A 14,774-nucleotide genomic window follows, 5' to 3' on the forward strand; every position below is an offset into this window, starting at 1 on the left:
CAGAAGGGTAAAAATACTCCTCTCACCATTTTTGAGGAGTATTTTTACCCGAGGAGGAGTATGAAAATTTCGGTAAAACACAGCACGCACAACACTACACACAGCACGCACACCACTACACTACACTCACACAGCACGCACACCACTACACTACACTCACACAGCACGCACACCACTACACTACACTCACACAGCACGCACACCACTACACTATACTCACACAGCACGCACACCACTACACTACACTCACACAGCACGCACACCACTACACTACACTCCACTCACACAGCACGCACACCACTACACTACACTCCACTCACACAGCACGCACACCACTACACTACACTCACACAGCACGCACACCACTACACTACACTCACACAGCACGCACACCACTACACTACACTCCACTCACACAGCACGCACACCACTACACTACACTCCACTCACACAGCACGCACACCACTACACTACACTCACACAGCACGCACACAACACTACACTACACTCACACAGCACACACACCACTACACTCCACTCACACAGCACGCACAACACTACACTCCACTCACACAGCACGCACAACACTACACTACACTACACTCACACAGCGCACACACACCACTACACTACACTCACACAGCACACACAGCACACACACCACTACACTCCACTCACACAGCACACACACCACTACACTCCACTCCACTCACACAGCACGCACACCACTACACTCCACTCACACAGCACGCACACCACTACACTCCACTCACACAGCACGCACACCACTACACTCCACTCACACAGCACGCACACAACACTACACTACACTCACACAGCACGCACACCACTACACTACACTCACACAGCACGCACACCACTACACTACACTCACACAGCACGCACACCACTACACTACACTCACACAGCACGCACACCACTACACTACACTCACACAGCACGCACACCACTACACTACACTCACACAGCACGCACACCACTACACTACACTCCACTCACACAGCACGCACACCACTACACTACACTCCACTCACACAGCACGCACACCACTACACTACACTCCACTCACACAGCACGCACACCACTACACTACACTCCACTCACACAGCACGCACAACACTACACTACACTCCACTCACACAGCACGCACAACACTACACTACACTCACACAGCACGCACAACACTACACTACACTCACACAGCACGCACAACACTACACTACACTCACACAGCACGCACAACACTACACTACACTCACACAGCACGCACAACACTACACTACACTCACACAGCACGCACAACACTACACTACACTCCACTCACACAGCACGCACAACACTACACTCCACTCACACAGCACGCACAACACTACACTCCACTCACACAGCACGCACAACACTACACTACACTCCACTCACACAGCACGCACAACACTACACTCCACTCACACAGCACGCACAACACTACACTACACTCCACTCACACAGCACGCACAACACTACAGTACACTCAGCACGCACAACACTACAGTACACTACTCACACAGCACACACAAGACTACACTGACACAGCACACTACACTCACCCGGCCTTGATCTTAAGTCCCGTCGCGGGGACAGCCCCTCTGTCCACATGTCTCCCCTGTGGCCGGTGCTCTCACTCCGGGTCTCTCCGGCACGCCCCTTAGTCACGTGCCCCGCTGAGCGGCCCGGCACGCGCTGCGATCGCGCTAGTGGCATTTCCCTCTTTTGCAGCGCGCGCCGGGCCACTCAGCCTGTGCGCTACAGGGAATAATTGCCATGCGTTCTTTTACGCATGGCAATTATTTTGGGGGGTAATGGCGCCTCATCACGCGTCTATGACGCGTGGTGAGGCGTTAATGCGACCTCTGTATACAGTAATGACATGTCACCCCTTCATATATAATATACAGTACAGTAATAACATATAATAACAATTAATACACAGTAAGGACTTACCTCATAGAGTCGGTTCTCTCGTAGTATACAGTAATGATATATCTCACATATATAATATACAGTAATGACATGTCACCCCTTCATATATAATATACAGTACAGTAATAACATATAATAACAATTAATACACAGTAAGGACTTACCTCATAGAGTCGGTTCTCTCGTAGTATACAGTAATGATATATCTCACATATATAATATACAGTAATGACATGTCACCCCCTCATGTATAATATACAGTACAGTAATAACATATAATAACAATTAATACACAGTAAGGACTTACCTCATAGAGTCGGTTCTCTCGTAGTATACAGACGCCGGCTCTATTTCCCGCATTTTCATCACTTTCCTCATGAGGGCGGTAACGGCTAGTAACGGACTCATTGGACCGGCGCCTCTTGCCGTTAGCGGGGGGCGGGGTTTAGCAGCGGGGATGTTTTGCTGCGGTCAGTGCTCGGGTGTGACGTAATGATGCTCCGCGGAGGGATATAATAGCGGCCGCACTTCCCGCGCTTCTACACAGACCTCCCCCTGCTCCTCACACTGGCGGCAGCTCTCCGCCTGAGCGTACACTGCTGCGAGGCTCCATAGAGATCACCGGTCACACTCACCTCCCTGGCTGCGCTGTGTATCTGCTGGGGCACTCTAGATGAAATTATAGTTTACCTTCAGCCATATTTTACTCATAAGTAATAACTCTTATCTTTCTACAGTGGAGCTTGCAATGGATGAATGTGAAATGTGCGCGCACCCGGCCTGTCCCGGCTGTCTGTGACCACCACTGCTGCTTCATCTCTGTGCAATATTTCCCTGAATTGTGATCTGGAAGGAATGTCATCTGGAGAAGCCATCGTGGGAATGGACGGGACAATGTCTACTAATGATGGAATCCAAATACCCACAATCATATCCTCAGATATATCCATAACCTTCTCTGTATCCACAGCCAGGTCCATAGCAGCATACAGTCATATTCCAATCCACAGTAACATACCCAGCCACATCCAGTATACAGTCAGATCCTGACACCAGTCATATATACAGACAACTAGACACTATATACAGTATACATAGTAACTAAGTCCATTTCCCTCCTTGCCCACGTCTGAGTAATATGTATGGGCGGCAGGGGCACCCTTTATAGACGTTTCATTGATCTCCAAATCCTTGTCTTTCCAATTACCCCCCTCCCACCCTCCTATATACTGAAAGTACATTGTAATAAAATTACACAGACTTTACAATGATGTATTGTGTGGTTTATTATGTCAAATCATCTGTTATTCACAAAGTGTGCTCACTTCTGCCTCATAGGAAAAGGACCATCTTTATATTTGCAGCATGGCCACCGAGCCTGTGGTGCACTTCAGGAGAGACTCGAAAATGGCTTCCACCAATGTTCACCATCCAACCTGAGGGAACTGGAGAGGATCTGCTAGGCTTATAGTCATTGTGTTGTTGGAAGGTCCGACCCAGTGTGAGGTCCAGAGCATCTGGAAGAGATTTTCACCCAGTATACATCTGTACTTGGCCGCATTCATCTTTCCTTTAGTTACACCCAGTGGTCCTGTCTCTGCCCCCATAGCCTAATGCTTCCCCCACCATGTGTCACTGCTGGGATTGTATTTGGCAGGTGATGAGCAGCACCTCCTTTTATCCACCGCTTAGAATTAACCCCAAAAACCTTAGTCTTCATCTCATCAGACCAGGGAATCTTATGTCTCATAGTATGGGAGTCCTTCATGTGTTTTTTTTGTAAATTGTATGTGTATACCTGTATACTTCTGTCACCAAGGCTCTTCTCCAACATTTGCTTAGTTTGGCTGGATGGCCAGGTCGCTAAAGAGTTGCCCCAAAAATCTTCTTTTGTAACCTTGGCCAGATCTGTACCTTGTCACAATTCTGTTTCTGAACTCCGTGGGCAGTTCCTTAGACCTCATAATTCTAATGTGCTCTGACATGCACTGCGAGCTATAAGGTCTTATATAGACAGGTGTGAGCCTTTCCTAATCAAGTACAATCTGCAGTTTAAATAAATACAGCATGTGAATTAAAGCGTAACTTTAAAGTTACTTGACAAAAAATAGTTTTAGCACAGCTGGAGAGAGCATATAACTACATTTCCAATGATACCTGCATCATGCTGCTGGCTTCTTCCTATCCTGAGATGTAAGGCTAATACATATATGAGGCTATCTGTAAAACACTCTCAGCTTTTCCTGAAGTGGGCAGGACTTCCTGGTTATGACATCAGCTATGTTCAGTGATGCCAAAGCAGTGATGGTAATCATGCACAAACCCAGCAAATCAGGACACAGAACCAGTGTTACTGATTGCACAAAGATCCAGTGCAGAGCAAGGCAGAGAAGACAGGTCACTGGAGCCCTGCATCATACAGTAATCTACTTCATCACAGGCTGCTTCCTATCTGCAGACCACCCCTTTCCTGTACAAAGAGGTCTGTTCAAAGAGGCATCACTGTATATACACTGTACTGTGTGTGCAGGATCTGATGCCAGTCATTAGAACTGATGGGGAGCCTGAGCTCTGTCTTTATTTGTGCATTTAAACTTTCATACATCCACATTTCTACTATATTCAAACACAAACAGCTCTGCTACATACTATTCCTGGTATGTAATTGGATGACCTGAAGCATGTGATCAGTCACATGCTCATGACATCACTCCAGGTCCTGTGGTTTCTTACATGCTGCTGGGAATGATATTCTATTGATTATATTGAATTATTGATATGAAGAGCTACTAGCCGGCAGACAACTGCAGATCGCTAATGAGTGTAAATGAGAGAATTGCACATTTTAGCTTAGTGCAGAGCAGGGCAAAGGTTTTTATATTTTACAGTTGTACTTTAAATATGAGTGTCACAGCAAAGTGCCTGAGTACTTATGACCAAGTGATATTTCAGCTTTTCTTGTTTAATAAATTAGCAAAAGTATCTACATTTTTGTTTTTTTCCTGTCAAGATGGTTGCAGGGTGTACGTTACTGTGCAAAAGTTGTAAATATACGGAAATGTCCTGGTCAAAGCTCATTCTCAAATCCAGTTGAGGATCAGTGGTAAACATGAAGATAGCTTTAAACCGGTAGAAAATATCTAAGGCCTTATTTACACGCCCATATGCTGGCCCAGACTGGATATGGGGTAGAAAGGGGAGGGGGAGTGAGTGCTCCTCACCCTTCCCTCCTCCATTGAAAACCGAGCAGCAGGTGCAGTGATACTTAGTGTGCTCACTGTGCCCGGGTGCCATAGTCTTCTATTGCAATTTGTGTGGGCAGATCACTGCCTTTACAGGGCCGTGGGTTCATTCCCCATATGCATATATCCAGTGTAATGTATGTAAACAATGCAAAACACAGAGTGCTCCCATGTGTGTTGCAATGTGCTTCTAAACGCAGTGTGAATACAGCCCGAATACTTTCACAAACCACTGTTTCTGCCGGGTGCTGATACCGTACAAGCCCTTTAATGAATAGAGAATGGGATGATTTGTGATTGGATGTTGTACTGTGATGCCTTGTAGTCACGCAGGATGATGGTGCTTATGATTATTACTCATTTGTTATTGGTCTTCAATACTTATCATTAATCAACTCATCATGGAAAGTTCTGCACTTGTATGATCCCAGCAGATACGTGGTATCTATATATGGGTTTCTTATTACAGACAATAAGCAGAGACCTTGAAAACTAAGAATAGAGAACGGGGAGTAGAGAGCGTATGGAAAATTGTAGGTCGTCATATAAGTTCTCTTTATCTACTGGGACTCCGGTGATATCTCTGCACACATAACACACACAAGTGTCTGAATGCTGTCACGCAGATCCCACTGGTCCAGTTAAACACTTTGGGGGAGATTTATAAGACGTAACTAGTTCTAGTTTCCCAAGGCAACCAATCAGAGCTCAGCTTTCATTTTCTCACAGCTGTTTATAAATTCAAAACTCAGTTCTGATTGGTTTCCATGGGCAACTAGAACAGTTTGACCTCAGACACTTCTGATAAATCTCCCCCTTTGACTTTAGATCACTTCATATCATGTCTGAATACTGTGATCAGTTGCCTTTGTACCATCCATCACTTGCTTCAGCTTGTTTACTGTCTCCCGAGGTGAGGGGAAATCTTCACCCGATAAAATAAACATAACATAAAAATTACCAACTACAAAGGTTTTGACATTTTAGGGGCCCCAACCACAGTTATCTCATGGGGACCCCCCAGTGCTAGACCCCATCCTATGTGTAAGGCAGGGATTGGGATCTTCATCCTGCTCCTCTATGGTCCATGTTCCAAGCTGTTATTTTGAAATCTGGTTCTAGGGAACTTGTTTGCATGCAGGGTCCTCCGAGTCTTACAGGGGTATTCCAATATCACCATGATCATTTAATGTAATCTCCCATGTACATATATTTCTTCAATTTGATGTTATTGAAAAAAATGCACCTGTTTGAAGATAATTTCCCATAAATGTAGCCATGTTGTCCCTTAGAAAAGGAGGACAGCTATCCTTGGATACGACCACCGTTGCTGTAGTAATTGTACAAAGAAACAAATTGTTGTTGCATATGAAATGCGCTGCATGTCCCATGGTAATGAAAACTAAATTCAGGAAGTCAGACAGTTCCTCAATAGCGCATACCTTAATACAGCCGGTAGAGAGCGGTGGTCGTATCCAAGGTTAACTATCTTGTTTATAAGGGACAGCATGACTACATTTATGGGAAATTATCTTCACCCAGGTACATTTTTTTAATAACATGCATTTGAAGAAATGTAGATATACCAGATGAATTAAATGAAATAGGAACACCACTTTAAGGGCCCTACATTGTGCGAAAAATGCAATGTGGTAAATCTACCCCAGTTTGGTTGCACATGTATTTATGAAGTGTTTGCACTAGTATTGTGTCACGACTGCACTCACGACAAAAATGTAGCGCACGCCCCTTGTGCAGCACACGCCACATTCATGAAGGCTGGGATCTGATTGTATGTTGTGTTATGTGCTTTTTCTTGCTTCACGCTGGCATTGGGCTTGGCATCACACTACAGTTCTCACAAAGTCACATCATGTTTATTGTCAAGTATAAGCAGATATAAAATATGATTCAATGGTTATCACATGGTAATAAATACAAATATTGGGGCTATAAAATTGAAGGTTATGTAGGAGTATTCTGCACTATACATTGTCACTACCCATACTGGACCAGAACCCATTAACTTGAGTGAGCCAACAGACCTTGGTCATTAGAGGTCTTTACACCGTCCACTTATTGAGTCCGTGCCCTCTAACCTTGGTTCCCACAGTCCTCTACTAATTTTGTTGCAAATTTTGTTATAACTACATATCTGAAGCTGGTATTGCACAATGTAAATGCTTATACTGTAAAGAAGCCCCCCATGTACTAATGGTCTCTTATAGTCTTCCTATAGTGTAATATTTCTATCTATATCCTCCTATAGTGTAATATTTCTACCTATATCCTCCTATAGTGTAATATTTCTATCTATATTCTCCTATAGTGTAATATTTCTACCTATATCCTCCTATAGTGTAATATTTCTATCTATATTCTCCTATAGTGTAATATTTCTACCTATATCCTCCTATAGTGTAATATTTCTATCTATATCCTCCTATAGTGTAATATTTCACAATATAGACGCCCTTATGCCAAAGAGAAGGACAGGAGGTCAAGGCAAGACGATAACTGGATGCCCATATTGACCAGCTGGAAAAGCATGGACAGAGTTAATAATTAGAGGTAGCGGCGAGGGGTGGGAGGGGGGGTGCTTAATCCAGAAGGGTGGGGGAACAGGTGGTAGGTGGGCTTACCAGGTATAAAAACGGTGGTCTGCACTTCCTACTTCCTCTTTGGGCCCTGTAAGCTGAACGGATGCCCGCCAGTCTGTCCTTTAGGGAGAATAAGATTGCATCTCGCAGCCGCAGCATAAGGCATTGAGGGGAAATTCGGGAAGAAAAGTGCAGAAGGAATCACCTCTCTTAGGCCTTGTCATTCAGTTAAAAGCACTTTATATATATATACATATGTTAGAGATGTTAATATTAATAATGTATGATATTTGATTGTTAAAGTGTCTTGTTAATAAACAGGCTGCTGTGGCATTATGCATTCCATCGTCATGCAGTGTCTGTGTCCGTTATTTGGGAAAGTTGTGTTACAACAACTGTATTGTTCATACATAGCTATGCCCTCTGTGACTCTTTAGAGACAGACACAGCATTGTGAAATTGCTAAAATAGACCAATTTCTCCCAAGCTATAGGTAAGAAATAGAATTTTGTATTAAGTTAAAAAATTTGGATTGATATCTTGCTGGATGGATCCATATTCATGGGGTTAATGGAGACACTTCCCCTTTCACTATCTCCTGTAATGTTATTAAAGTTGTCCATTACCTAAATGGTGTGAGATGCCGGTTAATTAGTAATGAAAGGTTAGGTGATTGGTGGTGGTGGAAAGACCTAATTCAGGAGAGAGATATTAGGGATATTTATCAAGACCAGTTTTGTATATTGGTCCTGATGATCCATCAAACTAAACTTACTAATAATATGCAATAGATCAAATTGATCAAAATTGTGCAAATGGTTGGTGCATCCTTAATTGGGCCACACACTTTTCTCTTTAAACCCCTTAATGTAATGCCCCTTTTTAGTTTTTGCTATTTAGCAGGAAGCTGGAAAAATTCCCAATGCAGTACAATCGGAAAAACACGCCACTGCGCCATTTTCTTTGGGGAAAATGACACCTCCCCTTTTTTTTCTAATGGTCAGTACGATCAGCTAGGTACCACATTTTAATTGTTTTAGAATGTTTTAATACCTTAAAAAAAATTAAAACCTCTTGAAAAAATTGTAAGGAGCTGTGCAAGGTCCGTTTTGGGAACTGTTTGACCTTTGATCACTTTTTGGACCAATGGTAAAAAATTGGGGATGCATAGGTTTGTAATTTTTTTTTTCCCCCATTATGATGATCAACACAAAAAAAAATCATTCTAATGTAATGCTCCCCATCGCTAGCCAATATTTACATGGCTGTTTGTGAAGAGAGATTTTTGTTTAGTGACGCTAATCCGTTTCTCTCCCACATCAGGTGGTATGGTTGTTATATAGATGACCTGCTACTGGTGTGGGGGGGGACCGGATTATGAGGCTATGGATTTTGTTTCATACATCAATCAAAATCTGTTTAATTTAATATTCACTTTTCATATGGATTCAAAAATTATTAATTTTCTAGACATCACACTGGAAGCTAAAGATAAAATATGCATATCTCCTTTTGTAAAACCTGGAGCCACTAACTCAATCCTACAGGCGTCATCTTGCCACCCAAAACATGTAATAAAAAATCTCCCAGTTGGAGAATTAATCTGCACTAAACGCAACTGTACAGATACAACAGGCTTTTCACTAGTTTACTCTCACCTAGTTTATTTTTTTCTTCTTCATCATCAAAAAAAACGCAACATTGGCTACACACTAAGGGATTTTTAAGTGCGGTCATAACATCTGCACGTGCTGCAAATATGTTCACTCCACAGACAAAGTCACTTCTGTAGTTACACATCAATGTTTCAAAATAAAAAGTTTTATAAACTGTAACACAACACATGTGGTATATTGTATCACATGTAAGGAGTGTCAGCTTCAATATGTAGGATGCACTACAGGTGCTCTGAAAATAAGAATCAGACGACACTTGTCAGACGTGAAAAAAAAAAGCTTTAAATATATCTATGGCGTCCAAACACTTCCAAACAGTTCATGCAGGTGATTGCACAAATTTTTCTGGGACTGCTATAGAAAAAGTATTTAAACCTATTAGAGGTGGTGATCATAGGCGCAAGTTGCTAAACAGAGAGAGTTTTTGGATTTTTTCTCTAGCCACAAGAGTGCCGCAAGGATTAAATAAAAGACAAGATATAATATATCAAATCTAAAATCTTATCCAATATCCTCTAACTTTCTCTGCCGTTAATATATTCCTTCCTTTGCTATTCCATAGATGTTGGTATCCCATTTTCATATGTATAACACTATTTGTATTCGATTTTATATGCATATTTTTTCTATGTAAATTTAACAGGTCATGTGATTGCAGGTAGCTAGGATTTATCCACACCTGCACACATGCCCAATTAGGTCATGATTAAGGAGTTTTCCAAAATGCGTAGACCATAGCCGTGGCTCTGTGTGAGTTTCCCTCTGCTTGGCTGTATATCTCCTTTTTGTACTTCAATAAAGAAAATATTACGTTTTTATCTACAACCGAAGTGTCCGTGGAGCTGGATTATTTGCACTTTATACATAATGTAATGATGGATCTGGCTCATTGCCCTCTCCATACACACTTAACAAAGCACAACATTAATGGGTTAATGTCAATTCCTGTTTTTTTGGACTATAGATTAGTGATATCCCAAACATGATCGCATTCATTACTTATGTAATATTCTTTTCTCTCTGCTACCTATTGTCACCACCAAGATTTGATGTCAGAAATAATTATCAAGACAATATTTAAGAAGATCTGGATACAGCGTTTATTAATGTGTCACATGTCACAGCAATTTCCCCATAATGAACAATGAAAGCAGAAGATCGGTGGCAGGAGATGACTAGCACCCAGAGCAGGCAGCAAAGGCGCAAACTTCACATTCATCAAAATTATCTGCCACAAGTTCTGGAAAAAAAATATACAAATTTAAAAATATAAAACATACATACATATAGAGCGCAGCGTACAACATGTCATACAGAGGAGCAGAGTTATCCAAAAAGTAATCTCTTGAGATCCAGGCTTGAGATCCAGGAGGTCAGAGGGACCCCCACAGAGGTGGGATGCACCAGGTTGAGGCTACATGGGACCGACATCCTCCCTGCCTTTGGTTGGGACCAAAGATATACCAAATCTGCCCCTAATACAGTCAAAAGAACACATCAAGGGGCCCCATATCTGATCCCAAGCAGGGGCTACACTTCATGTGGTCTATGTTTTACCCACACCACAAATATAGACTGATCAGATCTCATTCCACATCTCAGCAGACATCTCTCATGACATCTATTACCTAGTTCATGCAGGGTCTCAGCGATCAGGTCCGGCTGGTTGGTATCACACAGATCCTGTAGTTCTGATAAAGCTCGGCTGCTGCAGATCCCCTTGTATGATGCAACGTCGTCGCTCTGTGCCCGGTTATCAGTGTCCCTTGTGCTGTCTACAACGTCTTTCAGCTTTTTAACCACCTCCAGAGGGAAGGTGAAGTCTCCAACCTACAAAATGTACGGAAGATAGAAAATACCAAATTACAAGGGCTTTGAGTCTACGTGTAATGGTAAACCAAGCCGGAGAGTATATTGTGGAGCCTCTATATAAATCTCAGAGACTGCAGAAATTGCCATTTTCATGGTTTTACAGGATCTGAACAATAAAAATAACAAAGATAACAAATGTATGAACTGGATGATTAAAAATCCAAACACTGAAGAGAAGAGTCTCTAACCGGAGTGGGAGGAGCGCTGGAGATTTCTATAATGTGTGACATCCAGATTGTTTGGCCATTGGACCACGGGGGCTTAGGAATTGTTATTTTGAATCAGCACCTCTAAGGGCTCATGCACACGACCGTCAGGGGGATATATGTACGGCTGCAAGCTTGTGGCCGTACATATGTCCCCCATAGAGGGCTATGGCACACGGGCTCGCTACAGAGAGCGCAACAAGCGCTCACCGCTCCGAGCCGTAGCCGCAAAAAGATAGAGCGCTCACCCTCTCCTCTTCTCCCGCACGCAGACACTAACATACTTTAGTGTGCATGCAGCCTTAGACTGATTGGGCTTTTTCCAAGCCTCAAGGCCAAGGAAAGTACAAAGACTTTTGCTGAAATCAGTTGCTAAATTCTCAGTTTCATTTCTGATTAAAGGGCATCTACCACCAGGATGAAGGCCTGTATGCAAATGAGCCTGAGGGGCTCCAGGCTCCATAGGTGGTCGATAGAGCCTGGAGCCCCTTAGGCTCATTTGCATACAGTGTTTCATCCTGGTGGTAGATGTCATTTAAGGGGAACCAGTCACCAGTTTTACCCCACTAAGTTTTACCTGTTTTTCCCCATTAAACCCATTTTACCCTTCTAGCCCCTTCATGTAGGGTATGAAATGTCCTTTCTAGAAATTCCCTCTTTTCTGTGAAATCTCTCCCATATACCTATCAAAATTTCTTCAATAGTCATTCTAAAATGAGCAGAGAAGAGCCATGTTTTTCCTGAGATGAGTCAAATTAATTGGCTGCAGAATGTGACTTCTGACACCTGAAGCCTGAAGGGATCTAAAAGATGATGGGGCAGATTTACTTACCCGGTCCATTCGCGATCCAGCAGCGCGTTCTCTGTGGAGGATTCGGGTCTTCCGACGATTCACTAAGGCAGTTCCCCCGATGTCCACCAGATGTCGCTGCTGCGCTGAAGTTCGTCGGAGTTCATTGAAGTTCACCAAGCCAGGCCAGGTGCAGGTAAGCGCGTGTTAAGCGACACATTTTTAAAAAAAAATACAGCGGTTTCTCCGAATCCGACGTGTTTTCCGATGGCCACATCCCCTGATTTCCGTTGCAATCATGCTGGTGCCGATGTGCCACAATCCGATCGCGTGCAGCAAAATCCCGGGGCAATTCAGGGAAAAAACTGCGCAAATCGGTAAAATTCGGGTAAAACGACGTAAAAACGCGATTCGGGCCCCCCATATGTTTCTAAGAACTCTAGATGCAAAGCATCTGAAGTGACTCTCCCTTGCTGCCTCTAAATTCATATTGGGCAAAATATGACTCTTCTCTCCTCATTTTCACATGACTTTGGAGGAGATTTTTTTTTATAGGTAAGTAGGTGATATTTCACATAAAAGTGAGAATTCTAGAAATGACATTTCATAACCTAACTGAGGGGGCTGCTAGTTTAGTGGGCTAAAAGTACAAGTGAGAATGAGACAACACTCCACCACATTATACAGATGTCGCTGGTTCTGATGGGACGCACCCTCCCATCGGGCTTTTATGTTGTGTGCTTATCTTCCTTCACACTGGCATCGGGCTTGGCATGAATTTAAGCCTTTATGGCTTTCACAAAGTCACCTCATGTTTATTGGCAAGTAAAAGAAGATATAAAATGGTTATCAAATGGTAATAAATACAAATATTGGGGCTATAAAATTGAAGGTTATGTAGGAGTTTGCTGCACTATACATTGTCACTACAAATACCGGACCAGAACCCATTAACTTTGGTGAGAGCACAGACCTTGGTCATTAGTGGTCTATACACCGTCCACTCATTGAGTCCGTGCCCGATAAACCTGCTTCCCATAGTCCTTTACTAATCTTGTTGGTAATTTTGTTATAACTACATATCTGAAGCTGGTATTGCACAATGTAAATGCTTATACTGTAAAGAAGCCCCCAATGTACTAATGGTCTCTTATAGTCTCCAATTTACAAATCTGATTTAAAAATCTTTTTAATAAAAAGGTCGTACAAAAATTGCCTTAATCTGTTTGAGACTAAAGTTTATCTAGGCAAAAGATTGTGACTTTTACCGCAATTGTGTAAACATGTCCACATCTAAATATTAAAGATATATTAGGCTCAACTCTTAAAAAAAGGGCCGCTGCAACCATGCTGTCTGGGTGAAAAAGTTACATTTTAAGGGAATAAAAAGAAAACTAAGATAAATGACCCCCTATGTAGTGAGGATATTGCTTTTATGGGTATGGACAGATGGTTAGTGACAGCCATTACTGACTACTGCTACACAACCCATAGCGATAGACAGACAGATAGATAGATAGATAGATAGATAGATAGATATACACATGAACTAAATGCTGCAACTTATTCTGTACATGGATAGAAGGGTAATAAAGCACTGAGACCCTTGTAGCTGGGTACTGGTATTACCCAATTTAAAGGGGCTGGCCAGGATTATAGCTGCTTTATTCTGTAAATAGCTTCATCCATGGGGTAAAATCTAGACTTTGCACTATCACTATGCATAAGTACAACCTAGGGATAAGTGTGGCGCCATTTCCGAAAGAAAGCATCAAATTTTTTTCTAATCCCGAACACTGTCACAATATATAAGAACACGACCCACCACTATAATTAAGAGATAGTCCATTTCACTGCAATAAGTAACAAGTAGTGGGATCACCCAGATTTTACCTTCACCGTAACTTCTGCGCTGATTTGGGTGAGAGCGAGGAGACAAACCACCAGGGTCCACATGTTGAGTCTCTGCTTGTTGTGCCTGGCCACCCTCTTCCATTAGATTTATATGGGGTTGTACTTATCTGCCTTGGGATGGGGTTTGGCAGCAGATCACTGACATCACCGCGAACCTTTATGGCTTTCACAAGGTCAATTTATGTTTATTGGCAACTATCAAAAGATATGAAACGTGATCCGAGGCTTGTCACACGGGAACATTTGCAAATATTAGGGTAATAAAATGGAGGGATGGGTGAGAGTATGCTGCGCTGGATAACCTAATTACTCCTACACACTAGTAACCATGGACAGTACACAGACCTAGGTCACATTGGTCTCTACATTGTCCAGTCTTTGCTCTACACAATCATAATTAATAGTGGTACATGCAGTGCGTACAAGAGTCCTTAGTATTAATGTACCATGGTGTATTCAGTGGACCATCCTACTAACCCAATGGTATATGGAGC

The 14,774-nt window shown here is 42.6% G+C and overlaps 3 protein-coding genes across 3 annotated transcripts in view; 1 reads left to right on the forward strand and 2 right to left on the reverse strand.

Moving 5' to 3' along the window:
• Nucleotides 1-2,402, reverse strand: part of PHC2 (polyhomeotic homolog 2) — a 149,462-nt gene extending 147,060 nt beyond the window's left edge. Inside the window, exon 1 of the mRNA XM_072155424.1 lies at nucleotides 2,288-2,402. The gene's annotated coding sequence lies outside the window, so the exon portion shown is untranslated. The remainder of the gene's footprint in view (nucleotides 1-2,287) is intronic.
• The window catches only part of LOC140134795 (guanylin-like), a 31,636-nt gene extending 28,425 nt beyond the window's left edge, over nucleotides 1-3,211 (forward strand). The window contains exon 3 of the mRNA XM_072155432.1: nucleotides 2,718-3,211. Coding sequence (XP_072011533.1) covers nucleotides 2,718-2,779 — 62 coding nt within the window. The 3' untranslated portion in view covers nucleotides 2,780-3,211. The remainder of the gene's footprint in view (nucleotides 1-2,717) is intronic.
• Nucleotides 3,212-10,574: 7,363 nt separating this feature from the next.
• On the reverse strand, nucleotides 10,575-14,410 carry LOC140065630 (guanylin-like). Its single transcript, XM_072113212.1, has 3 exons — nucleotides 14,260-14,410; nucleotides 11,127-11,328; nucleotides 10,575-10,738 (listed from the first exon to the last, which is right to left on the reverse strand). Exons 1-3 carry the CDS (start codon nucleotides 14,320-14,322, stop codon nucleotides 10,674-10,676), a joined length of 330 nt encoding a protein of 109 aa, XP_071969313.1. The 5' UTR covers nucleotides 14,323-14,410; the 3' UTR covers nucleotides 10,575-10,673.
• Between the last annotated feature and the right edge of the window lie 364 nt (nucleotides 14,411-14,774).

This window comes from Engystomops pustulosus, chromosome 6 (genome assembly GCF_040894005.1).
Source record: "Engystomops pustulosus chromosome 6, aEngPut4.maternal, whole genome shotgun sequence".
Taxonomy (NCBI): domain Eukaryota; kingdom Metazoa; phylum Chordata; class Amphibia; order Anura; family Leptodactylidae; genus Engystomops; species Engystomops pustulosus.